Source organism: Mytilus galloprovincialis, chromosome 9, assembly GCF_965363235.1.
Source record: "Mytilus galloprovincialis chromosome 9, xbMytGall1.hap1.1, whole genome shotgun sequence".
Lineage (NCBI taxonomy): Eukaryota > Metazoa > Mollusca > Bivalvia > Mytilida > Mytilidae > Mytilus > Mytilus galloprovincialis.
Genome location: NC_134846.1, coordinates 52,746,020 through 52,762,509, shown reverse-complemented (window position 1 = coordinate 52,762,509; position 16,490 = coordinate 52,746,020). Strand labels below are relative to the sequence as shown.

The window sequence follows — 16,490 nt, the reverse complement described above, 5'->3', positions numbered from 1 at the left end:
AAAAAAAATATTTAACATAAAAAGTAAACGTGCATCAAGCTATCACAAGAGTACCTATCACCTCTCGTACTCAGGATTGGACGAAAATTTTAATGGAAACATCTAGATCCCATATTTCGAGTGAATGTCCACCTCAGCAATAAATTTGAACTAAAATTCCACAACTATAATAGCGTTATTATAGTTATTGGTAATTTAAAACAAATATCCACAACATACAAATCCCGGCTCTAATATTATAAATGACAACAAAAGAATTGAGAAATATCGAGACAAAAATGGAATAATCCCTGCTGAAGAGATAAGGCAGCCAATAAATAGATAGATAAACATTGAGATCACTATTACATCTTCATTCCCAAACCGACTTGTAAGGTCAACGCATGGGATAGCAAAGGTACTATACACTAATTTTAGATTTTCTTCATAAGAGGTAATATAATAATAATGTAACTTTTATAACAAGTCATAATTATTTCTTCTGCAGAATGCTAATGGATGTAGAGCAAAACAACCAAAGTTTTCCTTAAACAATGTTAAAGCACTAAAACAATTATTTATTAAATCCAATTTACCATATGCAGCTGATAAGACATGAAATAAAGATATTACTGACGAGATTCCTAATTTTTTGTTTAAATTTCCACCCTTTTTTAGTTGCGATCAGTGGCCAGTGGATATGCACACCTCATAACGTTCAATAAAAATCAGTACAGGAAAAGCTTCTACTTTATTGTTATAGCACAATTTCAACGCATTAAAACCCGATATTACAGCTTAAATGATGCATATCCCCCAAAAAATTAATCGTAACAGTACAATATAACAATTTTTAAAAAGTCTTAAGAGCAAAACATTATTTTATAGGACAGATCCTATCCTTGTTAGCTTTATGAATTACATTACCGATACGAATCGTAATTGCCACATAAATGTCGATATTTGTGATAAGCTGAAGTAAAGTATTAATAAATTGATGATATCTATATTCTTGTTGTAAAAACTGTTTCAGCTTAGAAATATGACGTTCATTGAAATTCAACTTGACGTCACATTAACTCAAAATTTAAAGTTGTACACACAGTATATCAAACTGAGCTTAGAAACATAAAGTGGAAGGATTAATCCCTGGTTTATTCTGGATTTATTTACGAGGTGCGGCCTTTTACAAGCCAGATACCGCATTCTTTGTAGAATATTTTTGAGGAATTATTAAAAATAGATAAAAAAATAAATATATATATATAATCTTGGGGAATCAGATCTGGAGTAAGCGAAGTTTGTAATTAGTATGTCAAATCTATTAATATGTCCATTGCTGTAAGAAAGTTTTAATGTCATCGGAGAAAACCAAAGAACAAATTAATGTGTATCAACTAAAAATTTTGAAAGTACTTAGGAATTTTTTAAGAATTTAAAAAAAAAGAAGATGTGGTATGATTTCCAATGAGACAACTGTCCACTCGAGACCAAAATGACACAGACATTAACAACTATAGATCACCGTTCGGCCTTCAACAATAAGCAAAGCCCATACCGCATGGTCAGCTACAAAAGGCCCTCAATAAGACAATGTAAAACAATTCAAGCGAGAAAACTAACGGCCTTATTTATATAAAAAAAAAAAATGAACGAAAAACAAATATGTAACACATAAACATACGACAACCACTGAATTACAGGCTCCTGACTTGGAACAGACACAACCTTAAATAATATGGCGGGGTTAAATTTGGCTATATCAGTAGACACCTAAAGAAGGGTATTGGTCAAGGAAAACTCTTATTTCTAAAAAACAAAACCATTTCTATATAGACAATAGCTGTTTACCTATGTGTTGCAACAGGTCTTTTAGTGCAATATTTCAGTTTAGGAAACCTGGTTTAATTATTAGTTGAAATTTGACTTTGTACTAGTCTGAATCGGTTCTTTGTGTCTTTTATCTTTTTGTTAGTAGTGTTTGGGCATTATGTCAATTATTATTTTATATCAATCTTATTTTTCTCTAAAGTATTGATGAAACTGAGGTTGACTTGACTTGGATATTGTCAACAATATAAAGGTAAAATATGTGGTATGATTGCCAAATACCCAAAGTTCAAATGTTGTGGATTTAAGCATTGGCAATTGTACAGTCTTCAACAATAACATAAACCAATACTGGATAATTGGCTAATAGGACCCAATATGAATAATATTAATCAATTCAATCGAGAAAACTAAAGACAGAATTTGAAGTAAAACAATTCACAAAAATAAAATATGACATACATGTACAAACGACAACACCTACACTTCTAGCTCCAGCCTTGGGAAGGCAACACACAACATTTTTATTTATCTAATAACAGATGTGGAGTAATAATATGAGATAGTACAATGCCATAGATACAACACAAAATAAAACATGTTTTCATAGAAACCACATATTAGCTTGGCATGGTAATTTTGAGGGTGGACTCATGTAACACATTTAAAGTGACAAAGAAAATAATAAGTCATTTTTTTTTTAAACATATGTACCCAAATGTTCTATATTTTCGGAACCTGTTGAGATATCATCATAAAATTTTGTATTCATGGTTAGCACATTAGTAGCATTGAAAAATTGCAAAAAAAAACTGAAAATAGAATGAAATTCAAAACAGTGTGGCTGTGGCTATTGAGTGACAGATTAAATTCATCCATTGACTGGGACAATTTAGGTGAACGTTTGTCTGTAACGACTACTGTTCACGACGTACCTACGATAGACATTTAAACTGTGGGGTCACCAAAGGTTTCTAAACGCCTTTGATTAAAAAATATAATTCGAAAAAATAATCAGGAATAATCTTTATGTTTTGATTTATATAATTGATATAAATCAAAACATCGTGTTATTTCTGATTAATTTTTCGAATTACTTTATTTAGGTTTTGAGAACCTTTGTGATCCCATAGTTTAAGAGTCTTTTAAAAGTGCATAGTGAGCAGTGGTCGTTACATACAAACGTTCACCTAAATTGTCCTTTTCAATGGATGAATTTAATGTGTCAATCAATGGCCACAGCCACACTGAATTTCATTCTATGTATATATCTCATCTGGACCCATTTTCTCAGTCACGGTCACATATCAGCATCGGGACCTTTACTACTTACCCTACGTTTGAAGCCTAATATGATAGTCCCTAGTGTTGACAGTGGGTTACTTGCCATTAATTTTTATACCCCTTTCAAATTTATTTCTCCATGTTTAATGCCTCGAATTGCGAGTAGGGGGATGAAATTACACTGTAAAAAAATTTGGGTCCAGAATTTTAAAGGAAAGTAGTGATTTGGTCCAGCTGAAAAAGGTTTAAAATTAGCACTCTGGAAGCTGTCAAAAGATTTCAAGACGCCCTAAACATAAAATTGTTCATATTTTGTGTTAGAGGCGATGAAGTTTTCTATGATTTTGATATAATTTGTCCCAAAAGTAGTACAATTCACTGTAAAAGTTTCTTTGAGAAAGCGCAGATGGGATTTTTTTTATTTTCATTTATGTTCTAAACTGAGAAATGCACTACGAAATAATTGTGGTCTCGGACCATGTGTTTTAATTTTTGTTTATCTGATGAGATAAAATAAATAATGTGATTGGTCTGAGTTTTTTTAGTAAAAATTAATATAAAATTGTGGACCGATTTCTGAAAACAAATGGGAAAAATGTTTGGGAGAAATGTAAGTTTATATGTTTCCATTACCTGTTCTTTTGCTCTTGAATACAAACCTTTTTATTGCAAAAGGTACAAAGATTTCAGATATATATATATAAATGACCGACTTGTTAATTTTTTTTTTTACCGTTATGGTTACAAGCTTTATACAAGATTTAATAATAGCGCAACATATCAATCTAGTAAAAGCAAATACAAAACAAACGATTTACGGGAATTGAAAATCGGTAAACTACGGTTGCCTTACATTAACAAAGAGTGCTGAGCAGACGATAGCGAACAAGTTTTCTTGTGTTCTATTTATGTGTCTTGTATTTATCATTTTTGATGTTTTGATGTTTTGATGTTTTGATGTTATTGCATCTTAAAAATTACGTACTTCACTGGCCTACAGAAGGGGTCACAAACCTTAAGACTATCTAACCGATATCATAGTCTATGCATAATCGTAATTAAAGATAGTATCGCTTTAATCACATAACCTCCGAACTATCTTTTTTCCTTTACTTCTATAAATGCCACCAACTTTGCATTTGTTATCATAAAATTTTATGCATATATAGCTTAGTTAAATGTGAACAATTGAACGAATAGAACGATTTATAAATTTCAGATGAATTTCCTTCGAGTAACTCTGGTGGTTATTGCAGCTGTTAGCGTAGCTTCGGGTAAGTTACAATGGTTATATTTATTTTAGCGGGAAAATAAATAGATAGTAAAGAGATAATGGAGTACCTTCCCCAAATTAGTAATATAATATACACCCACTCCTTCAAATTTTGCTGAATTGTAACTCTGCTGAAGCCTCACTATAGAATATTGTGTGTGTTTTATATAGTTTTGTAGTTTTGTTGGTGTTGTTTTCTTTTTACTATTTTTGTGGGGGCGGGGAGGGTGGTAGTGAATACGTTGTATTTACTCTTGTTATGGATATAAGAAAGCATTTGACCAAAAAAATGAGCATGACCCGGGGGGCCTGTATTTTGTTTTTGTTTCGTCTGTAAAGCCGCGGAAAGCTACATATATATAGGGATTGCTTTCCCGGCGACCGCATTTTCTGATAAGTTAGTTTGATAGGAACGATTAGGGATAGAACATTGATATTTGATAAAAAGTTGCAGTACTATCAGTACATATAAGACTGACGACTATTTCGATAGGAGCTACTTGTGATATATATATATATATATATATATATATATATATATATATATATATATATATATATATTAATGATATTTTGTATAAAGTCGCAAATACTAACAGTGGATATCGCATTTAGAATCTTCAATACAAAATAGCGTAAAAGCTCTGAGATCAAGGACCACTACAGTTACGTAGAAGTTATACCATAGAAAGAAATGTTAAATGAAATGATTTATGTCTCAGTTTATTTATTTTTTTAATTTCAAAATGGATATTTGTAACAATTGCAATCTCATGATAAATTTTGAATAATTTGGCGTGCCACATTTCTGCATATAACCATCAAAACAGAAACCTCTTTTTCAATATTAACTAAAAAAATGTTTCAATCATGTGGAATTATTTAGACATATTCGAAAAAATTGTAATTTGGTGGAACATTTTTCATATACGCCGAATATACAGAACATAGAACTGAATAATATGTATCTCACAATAATATCCAATAACATTCATTCATATGACACTTTTGAACTTTATAGCGTACCGAAGAGTGTGCTACTACACTAATTGGGCACAATACAGAAACGGAGCAGGAAAGTTTTTTCCTGAGAATGTAGACCCTACACTTTGCACACATATCATCTACTCATTCGCCAAAATGGTTGGAAATAAATTAACCGCTTATGAATGGAATGACGAAAGTACTCCTTGGAAGAAGGGGATGTAAGTTACTTTAACATGTTCAACTCCTAGAATTACAAAATATATCTATATTCTAGAATGGAATCTGTCCAAAAATTGAGTTTGTCCACTAACTCGACTTAATATATTCTATTGTAGGGATTATTTTTACATTTAGAATCACGGGTCTAACCCCTCTGTTTCAAAATATATGAATCCGCCCCAAAATATAAAACAGTAGCAGGTATATCTCAAAATACTTTACAATTCATTTGAATATTGATTAACACATTATTTGTCTATATAAATTGAGGACGATACCGTCGAATTTTCTTTTTAGTCTCATATGTATATACTTACTTGACCATGTTGACGTATATATGCAGAATTAGTAGATTTTTTAAAATTATAGTCACAAAGGATGAACAGGGCCTATATATATTCACCTGAACTTCTCTTTTCCGTCAACTACACACATGTCCGCTTGGCTATGCTGGGTATATAAATATTCAGCCGCGGTACATGTGTTCAGAATGATGCACTTTTTTAATAAGCCAATAGATGGCTTATTGTCAGGCAATCATGTTTTTCCCTATCCATAATATCCTGTCATCTAGTGTTTAGCCCTAACTACCCGAATTTATGAATGACCGTCTACATAATTATACTATTTGAAAGGTATGAGAGATTTACTGACTTAAAGAAAACTAACCCAGCCTTGAAACTATCACTTGCAGTTGGTGGATGGAACATGGGAACTGCACCCTTCACAAAAATGGTTGCCACTGCTGCAAGTCGTCAAGAATTTGCCACATCCACTGTGAAATTCTTAAGGGATCACGGATTTGATGGCCTCGATCTCGATTGGGAGTACCCAGGAAGCCGAGGAAGTCCTGCAGGAGATAAGCAAAAATTCGTCGAATTGTTAAAGGTGAGTCATACCCATTTTCACTCTTACAGTTAACTCGAGTGTGGCTAATGAGGTTAAATGTGTGTATATCTAAAGAGATTTTTTATGACACAGGAAGAATGACTTTGAAAATTTGAAATTCGCCCCTTCTGATACCTTTATTTGAAAATTTGTTAATATTTACATTTATATTAAATTTAATTATTTATCTCTGTGAGCAGGATCTGCGTACTCTGCCAAAGCACCTAAGATCAACCGAAGTCATGTTTTGTGTGTTGTCTTTTTTTGTCTTTACCTTTTTAGCCATGGCATTTATTTTCGATCTATGAATTTGACTGTACCGTTGGAATCTTTAGCCCCTCCTTTATTGTCCATGTCATGAATATTTAATATCATCTTCCATTAAGAGTAGGTTTATTGTAACACAGTATTTGAGATAAACTCTCATCTACCTTTTCAGACTTTAAGAAGCGTGTTTGACGCTGAAGCCCAAACCAGTGGCAAACCAGCACTTCTAATATCAGCTGCTACATCTGCAGGCAAGAAAAACATTGATCCCGGATACAACTTTCCAGAGATGGTCAAGTATGTCATATCTAAAAAAAAAATCTATGTCATTTATATGTTTACTCATTTTAAAAAACAAAATTTCAAACTATGTAATTTTCATAATGAATTACAGATAATAGCATGCATATCTTATAAACCAAAAGACCACCATATATATTTGTATTTGTAATAAAATCAAAACTCATCAATCTAACTGCAATTTCTCTGCATTTGTAATTCTATTCCTTACAAATGGTTATATTCATATTATATGCCTGTCCTCTGTCTTAATATCTTCATTAACACGTCATCTACATTCTTTGCATTTAACTACCTTACAATGCAACTCCTACAGATATATCTTTTTTCATCAGAATTTTAAAAATAGATTTTGCATTTATACAATTTTCCACTATCATATAACTGAAATACTTTCATTGTTTTACAGGTACTTGGATATGATTAATTTAATGACATATGACATGCACGGAAGCTGGGAAGCTAAAACTGGACACAACGCTCCACTTTACAGTCACCCATCTGAAACAGGAGATGATGCAACCCTTAATATTGTAAGTCCATAGTACCTTTTTATAGTTAGTATATAGTGCCTTAATATTGTAAGTACATTTAGTATCTTAATTATAAGTCAGTACATTTTTACCTTAATATATTCAGTACATTAAGAACCTTAAAAAGTTTATGGCACCTTGAAAAGTTAGAATATACTACCATGATATAGTTAATTCTCTAGTGCTAATTTTAATAAAGTGTGTGGATAGTACCTTAATATATTCAGTACAAAGTACCTTTATATAGTCAGTTACAGTACCTTAATGAAGTAGGTACTTATACACTGCATAAGTATAGTTAAGAAATCGTACTTTTATATACTGAGTACATAGTTCAATAATAGTTTGCATATAGTACATTTATATAGTTAGTAAATGTTGTAAAATAATATTATATAGTTAGTGCGAAGTACATTAATAAAGTTAGTACATTGCTTTAAAGCACTACAAGGCAAAACCTTTTTAATAACACAGCAAGTATTTTGTTTACAAGGTCGAGATTTTTTATTTTACTATTTCGAACAAACATAACAGATAACAAGCTTCGACATCTTGATCTGTTTCTTATGCATTAAAACCTCCTTAATCAAAACGGTTTATGTTTTGATATAAGAAGGTCATGCTGCATGGTATTATAATGTTCGTCATACAAGTGTGGACACAGATCAGTGTGGATAGTATGTTTGGATATTTGACAGTGTTTTCTGATAAAAGGAGTTCTTCGTTTTGCCAATAGGGTTCTATAGTATACTGTGTTGCATAATGACTAGTAATGACCTCAAACTAACCATTAGGAGTATTATCTATTCAATATTTAGTTTATTTTCAAGACTGTCATGGAGGAGACATTAATAGCATTTATTACATTATGAATAATTATGTTCCATATCTTTGATTTTGAATAGTTAGGGGAGGAAGACATAACGTTCATTTCTGCATGATATGATTTTAATATAGGAGATGGTATCTGTAAACATACATGCTTGTGCTATGTGTATAGTTTTACGTATTTCGTCATATAATCTTACCGGTTTGAGAAAAAAAAACACCAGTGTTTGCCTTTATTGAAAATTATCGGTGACTGGATTCAATAAATTAAAAACGAAAAAGAAAAGTTGAAGATCAATTAAGTTTACTTCTAGAACACACATTAGTTTATTCAATTAGTATTAGTTAAGTTTGATTCGTCATATTCGTAAAAAAATTTAGAAGAGTCTTGTTTTCTTTTCCAATTGATGATTTTTACGTTAATTTCAAGTATGGCTTTGTAGGACTGGGTCACTAAGTATTATGTAAGTAAAGGAGTACCTCCTTCAATGATGAATGTCGGACTAGGACTGTATGGTAGAAGTTTTACACTGGCAAATCCTAGCAATTCAGGTCTTGGTGCCCCTGCAAGAGGAGCTGGACCTGCTGGTTCCTTCACTGCGGAGAAAGGATTCAAAGCTTATTATGAGGTATATAGACCGTTTAAATCGATCTTCTAGTATTGTGTATACACATATTGATCGAAAATGTTCAAACTAATTCTTCATATTCATTTATGACATCACTGTGCTTATTTAAATTAACTTTATTCAACACAAATGTCATGTTACACATTTATTTTTTTAAATTAAAATTTAAAAAATTTAAAAACAAATCACATGTTTTAGACAGTCCCAAGTTAGGAACCTTCGTTCGTCTTGTACATTTCTTTAATTTTAGTTCAATTATGATTTTCGGAGTTTATTGTGATGTCCATTTTCACTGAACTTGTACACATATGTGTTAAGGGGGAAGCTGAAGCACGCCTCCAAGTGCCGGAGTTTCTCTCGATGTTGACGACGGGTTTGAGGACTTGAGATGTTTTCTGCTCTTGTGTCGGGTTGTTGTTAACTTTATTTGACATATTCCTTATTTCCATTCTCAATTTTCCAAAAAAAATGTTTTTCTTGCATTAATTTCATTTTATGAAACATTTTTGGCGATATATTTTTTTACTTAAAACATATTTTACTCAAAATAACATCATTATAGAAGACCTCGAATTGCATTTTATTTTCATATGTAAGCTATCAAATTTAAAACACTTATTAATCATTGAAATCACGTCACTTTGAAAAAAAAACACAATTGAAATAAAGTGTTTTTCTTATACTGATTGAATGTTATTCTAAAAAAAATTGAAAATCTATATGATAGAAAACGAAATAAGAAGACTATTATCCTGTACATTTGTTTTATTTTCTAAAAAGGTAAAATATTTGATGTAAATTGTAGAATGGTATCAAAACAAAAAAGGCACTGAATTTACTATAAATATCATGCACAAATCTAAATGAATAAACAACTTTTTTCTAACTTATGTATTATGCAGCTTGGTTACCTTACAGGCGTTATTAAATCATTTCAACCAACTAAATTTTGTTCTTTTATCTTGCGTTGTTTAGTGTTTGCATTTTATTTGTTAGTTACAGATAGCTGCATTTGAAAATATTTCTAATGCTGTTTTCGTCCTCTTTTTTAGATTTGTCAAATGTTAAAATCTGGTGGCGTGAAGCATTACATTCCTGAACAAAAAAGTCCGTACGCAGTAAAAGGAACAGAATGGATTGGATACGACGATCGTGATAGCTTAAAAGAAAAAGTAAGCATTGTTTTATAGGAAAAGAATCATGAAATACTTACGAAAGAGACACCACAGTTTAAGGTACTATCTACGAAATCACGAATTTAAATCTGTTATCACGAATTATATAAATCGTGTTGACGATTTGAATTCGTGAATTCGAATTCGAATTATATATTTGAGTGGTCCTAGATGGGCTATCTATTCCGTAGATATCTCAAATTGAAATGCGTTTATAAACTAAAATAAGACTTACCCTTACTACTGAATCGTTTATTCCCTCTACTATGCGTGAATGGAATAAACTTGATCCAAACATTCGCAGTGTCTACTCTATTTCTAAATTTAAGAAAGAATTAAAAAACGATAGTCTAGTATGTAAAATTGAAACGTTTTATTTGTACGGCCCAAGGAAATTAAATATTATCTTAACGCAATTGCGATGTTCCGCTTCATCCTTAAACAATGACCTATTTTTACATTATAAATGATCCTTCTTGTCATTGTGGGTCCGATATTGAGGATGTCTACCATTACTTCTTCGTTTGCCTAAAATACACATTATGTAGGAAAAACTTACTCCATTACCTTAACTAGCTTTCTGAAAACTTTGTTTTAGATACAAAACTATTAATTTGCGGACACTTGGAACTTTCGAACGAACAAAATATTCAAATTTTCAAACATGTTCAAAATTACATAAAAAGGTCAAACAGATTTCATATGCCTTGATAGAGCGTTGTTATTGCTGACACAGGACGTCATCGTTGTCATCAATCCACAAGGCATCGTCACGGAAGTATACAATTTTCCAAACTTTCTTTTTCCTTTTTTACTTTGTCTCCTCTTTGTTCACCTATGAAAGCTAGTATTATATTGTATAAACTGTTTGTTTTATATGCATGTCCATTATATTATACTATTATTGTAACTTTATATTGTATTATGGAGAAGACTTTATAAGTATGATTTACTTGTGTCTAATCCATTTTGCTTTAATTCAGCAAATAAAATATGTTTAAACTATAAACTTTTTAAATTACTGGTTATATGGCGTCATATGATATTTGAGAAAATACAAATTTAAATATTCTTCAACATTATTTTGTTCCAAAATTATATTTATACATGTGTGGTTTTATAGACAAAATAAACGTACGAAGTGGTAATTCCTACACTAATAAAATTACTGTTTATTATTATTCGTTGAATACCATTTTTTGTTAATTTCGTGGGTATAGGTGAACCACGAAATTAAATGTTCAACAAATGACAAATTTCATATAAGTTTGAATACCAACTTCGGCTAAACCACGAAATTAAATATCAATGAACTTGTTAGTTTTCCTTAATTTAAAAAAAAAAAATGATACCCACGGAAATAAGTGAACCCACAGTAACGGGTATAAGGTAGTGAGAACCATTAAGATCTAAAATGTAAAACACGACAAAAACTATACCAAAAAAAATACGATGAATAAAGAGTAGAAATTGTGACATATATTTACTTTTTAGTTTAAACAAATTTGTTCATATTAATACTAGTGGATTGGGAAACAAGTTTTGCAAATTATATCAATTTCTTTCCACTTTGCGGGTGCGAGTGCTGCCTTGTAGCGGCATCAGCCTACTCTTTTTCGAAATCTACAAGGGTGTATTAAACGTGCAAGAGATATGGCTCTCTCTTAACACGGGTCAGCCATTTATCGTCTTCTTCTGACGGACTATCATCGTTTCCTTAATACCATACTCCCCAATGGTGTCAAGGGAGAGCCGAAAATTGAGTTCCTGAAATTTTCATCCCTAACGGGAATCGAACCAAAACCTTTGTGTTAGTAGTCTGATGCACTTACCACTACTGCACGGCTCTCTTGTTTACTTTTTAGGTGAAGTACATCAAGGATCATCATTTTGGTGGTACTATGGTATGGGCATTAGATCTTGACGATTTCAGTGGTTCATGTGGAGAGGGGAAGTATCCGTTACTTCATGCCATCAATGAAGAATTGGCTGCAGGTGGGGGTGGAAATGTACCACAGTAAGTGATAGTGAGAAATATATACAAAATTTAAAAAATAAAAAAAAATACTGACATTTTATAACATTTCTTTCGTTTAATTTAATTTTATTATTCTAACCTCTATCAAAGGAAAATAAGTGATAAAACTAAAAATAAAATTTGTCGCGTACACTATAATACGACAAAGGTCGCTAATTCCGTTCGTCCGGTTTCAGGGTTACCAATGCTCCCGGCCAACTAACAACTCAGAATCAACAACCTACTGGGAACCCACCTCAACAAACAACACAACCACCACCACCAACACAACCACCACAGCCAACATGGAAAACATGGTGGACACCAGGACCAACATGGACACCAGGACCAACATGGACACCACAGCCAACATGGAAACCACAACCAACACAAGCCCAACAAGTTACCACAAAAGGTATTCTAATTTGCATATGTATTATTTGTGAAATTTTGTAAATATGAAACAAACAATATAAGAATGAATTGAACGTTGCCAAACAATGTATTTTTCTAAAGTTGTCCGTCTATTAATTTTGAAATTATAAAGAAACTAAGGATTCAACTCCCTCAGGCAAAGTTGACCGTAGATGAATTTGTCTATTTGTTTCGGTACTTATACATCCTTCGGATTTCAAATTTTTGGCTTTGAGCGTTCCTGATGGAGATAAAATCAAGAAAAGCAAATCGGAAGCATCAAATTAAACGTTTTGTTTTCATTTTTTGCAAACAAACACACAAATCTTTGATCTACAAGTGCGTAATTGTTTTTGTATTCAGAACATGATGCAAAAGTAAAAATAAACTTTCATAATTTTCAGCTCCACGTCCAACACACCAGTCACACCACATTGGCCTTACAACCAACTTTAACTGTAATGGCAGACCTAGTGGATTTTATGCAAGCCCTTCCTCTTGTGACGGTTATTATATTTGTGCTGCCACACTAGCTTTTGAAGTTAAATGTGCCAGCGGATTACTATTCAATTCTGCAACTGCGTTCTGTGATTGGCCATATAATGTAAAATGTTCGACCAACCAAAACCAACAAGGCCCTGTCGTGACAACAAGTAAACCTATGGCTACTCAAGCACCTGTAACACAAGCCCCTGTTACTCAGGCTCCAGTAACTCAAGTTCCTGTTGTGGTAACTCAGGCACCAGTAACACAAGCACCTGTTACTCAGGCTCCTTCCAATGGTAAGTTTAAAATAATTCCATGCAGTTTCGAGGTAATAAGCACGATAAATGGTACACACAACATAGAAAACTAAAGACAAAGCAACACGAACTACCCCGAAAACTAGGGGTGATCTCAGGTGCTCATGAAGGGTTTGATAACCAAATAAAAACAAAAAGCAAACTAAAAGAATGTCTTGTATTCAATAAATTTCTTTAAAAGTTATATTTACAGAAAAAAATTCAAAGAGTAAAAATTCTAAGGCCCAAAGGGCCAAGTGAGCTTTACTCATCACTTGTTGTCCATCATCGTTAACTTTTACAAAAATCTTCACCTCTGAAACTACTGGGCCAAATTTAACCAAACTTGGCCACAATCATCATTGGAGTATTTAGTTTAAAAGTTGTGTCCGGTGATCGGTTCTAAAATAGAACATAGGGGTAAAATGTTTATTTTGGCTTATAACTATGAAACCAAAGCATTTAGAGCAAATCTGACAGGAGTTAAATTTTTTATCAAGTTTATTGTTTATCAAGTCAAAATCTATATACCCTGAAATTTCAAGATTAATCGGACAACGGATTGTTGGGTTGCTGCCCCTGAAATGGTAATTCTAATGCAATTTGGATGTAACAATTTTTTTCATTGGCTAAAAGTTGCCGTCAAATCCACAGTTGACCAGGCGTAACTAAGGAGAGACCCGCCATTTTGAATTGATGAATCAACAAATGTTCGATTACTTCTATATAATCGAAAATAAAACAACACCTACCTCGAATTTGCCGTTTTAATGTAATTTTATCCGAATTTGAAGCGTACAGGTAACGTAATAACCTCCAGTTTGTAAGTTTTCATTTGTATGACGTCACGTTTAGCCATGACGTCGTTGTGCCAAAATCATTCATGAAGTTTCGCGGATTTTTTTTTATTTGACAAATTTAGACATTTTTTCAAGTTTTATCGTATTTTTTCTTTTTGTAATGCATTAGAATCGGAATAACAGTACTGTAGTTGAAGAGTTGCCACCGTCAATTTTGATTTGACGGTCGCAAATCTCCGTTTTACTGTCTCCGCTACGCGTCGCCAGTAAAACTGCATTTGCGACCGTCAAATCAACAATTGACGGTGGCAACTCTTCAACTACAGTACTGTTATTCCTTAATGGTAATTTTAAGGAAATTGTGTCCGTTTTTGATACTATTTTGAAAATTATTATAGATGGAAATAAACTGTAAACAGCAATAATGTTCAGCAAAGGAAGATCTACAAATAAGTCATATGATCAAAATGGTCAGTTGACCCCTTGAGCAGCTATTGACCTTAATAGTCATTTTTGATCAATTTTTCGTAAATTTTTGTAATCTTTTACAAAAATCTTCTCTTCTGAAACTACTGGACTAAATTAAATCAAACTTAACCACAATCATTATTAGGTTATTTAATTTTTAAAAATGTGTGCGGTGACCCGGCCAAAATGGCCGTCATAGCTAAAAATAGAACATAGGGGTAAAATGTAGATTTTGGCCTAAAACTCTGAAACCAAAGCATTTAAAGCAAATCCTACAGGAGTTAACTTCTTTATCTATTAAATATCTATCTGCCCTTAAATTTTCAGATGAATTAGACAACTGGTTGTTGGGTTGCTGCCCCCAAAAAATTAGCCGTTTTTGATTATTATCTATTATAGATAGAGATAAACTGTAAACAGAAATAATGTTCAGCAAATTAATATCTACCAATAAGTCAACATGGACAATTTATTAATTTGGTAAACTTTGGTAAGTTTTTACAAAATATTTTCCTCTGTAACAAAAGAGCTTAGTTCATTACAGATAGAGAAAGTTGTAAATAGCAAGGACGATCAGTAAAGTATGGTCTACCAACGCATCACCATCACCGAAACACAATTTTGTCATGAATCCATCTGCTTCCTTTGTTTAATATGCACATAGATCAAGGTGAGCGACACAGGCTCTTAAGAGCTTCTTGTTTGATTCTTTTGTGATTAAAATATGTGTCAATTTTGTAAATACTGATATGCATATACTTTTATTCAGGAAATAATAAACAAGAATTCTGTAAAAACAAGTCTGATGGTCACCACAGAGACCCAACTGACTGTGGACATTTCTACCAATGTTCTTTTGGTCTCACTTTCCATGAGGTCTGTGGTCCAGGAACTGCATTTAATGAACAAACAGTAGGCTGTGATTATCCAAAAAATGTTCCAGGTTGTGAAAACTACGGTGGATGAAGAAAACGGAAAAACTGAGACAGAACAGTATATTTTGTGTTTTAATTAAATGTTATTTTATAAATAAAATTAATTTCACAATCGAATTTGAAATATTTAACTAATAGCCGCCCTATCTTACATGTATTGGTTATACATTTTGCTGTGTTTGTATCAATAGCATTATTAAAAAAAATCATATTCTGATTTTACCATAGATGAAAAAGAGGGAAGAAAGATACGAGAGGAACAGTTAAAGTCATAAATCGAAAATAAACTGAAACCGCCAGGGTTAAAACTGAAAAAGACAAACAAACAAATAATAGTACACAAGAAACAACATATAAAACTAAAGACTCTGAGCAAGACTAACCCCTCCAAAAACGGGAGGTGATTGCAGGTGCTCCGGAAGGGTAAGCATATCCTGCTCTACATGTGAAAAGTTACACCAATTGGCATGTCAAACATATTGATTGTCTGAAATAGCTTACGTTGATTTAGTGATTTGAAAAAAAATTGGAAATCATATGAATGGTTATTTGAAGGTTTGAAAGCTGGAGAAAAAAAAAACCGATACCATGGGACGTTGATTTAGTAATATGAAAAAAAGGAAAACATTGAACGGTTATTCGAATGTCCAAAAGCTGAATAAAAAATACGATACCATGGTCAAAAGATAAACGTTGATTTTGTTATATGAAAAAAGGAAAACATTGAATGGTTATTCGAAAGTCCAAAAGCTGAACAAAATACGATACCATGGTCAAAAGACAAACGTTGATTTAGTAATATGAAAATAGAAAACATTAAATGGTTATTCAAAAGTTCAAAATCTGAATAAAAATACGATACCATGTACGAAAGACTAACGT

At 32.2% G+C, this 16,490-nt stretch overlaps 1 protein-coding gene across 1 annotated transcript; it reads left to right on the top strand.

Moving 5' to 3' along the window:
* Nucleotides 1–311: 311 nt before the first annotated feature.
* Nucleotides 312–15,732, top strand: LOC143045267 (chitinase-3-like protein 1). Its single transcript, XM_076217646.1, has 12 exons — nt 312–397; nt 4,313–4,367; nt 5,388–5,571; nt 6,208–6,460; nt 6,900–7,024; nt 7,437–7,560; nt 8,832–9,017; nt 10,070–10,189; nt 12,058–12,209; nt 12,407–12,624; nt 13,028–13,405; nt 15,443–15,732. Exons 2-12 carry the CDS (start codon nt 4,313–4,315, stop codon nt 15,637–15,639), a joined length of 1,992 nt encoding a protein of 663 aa, XP_076073761.1. The 5' UTR covers nt 312–397; the 3' UTR covers nt 15,640–15,732.
* The last annotated feature ends 758 nt before the right edge of the window (nt 15,733–16,490 follow it).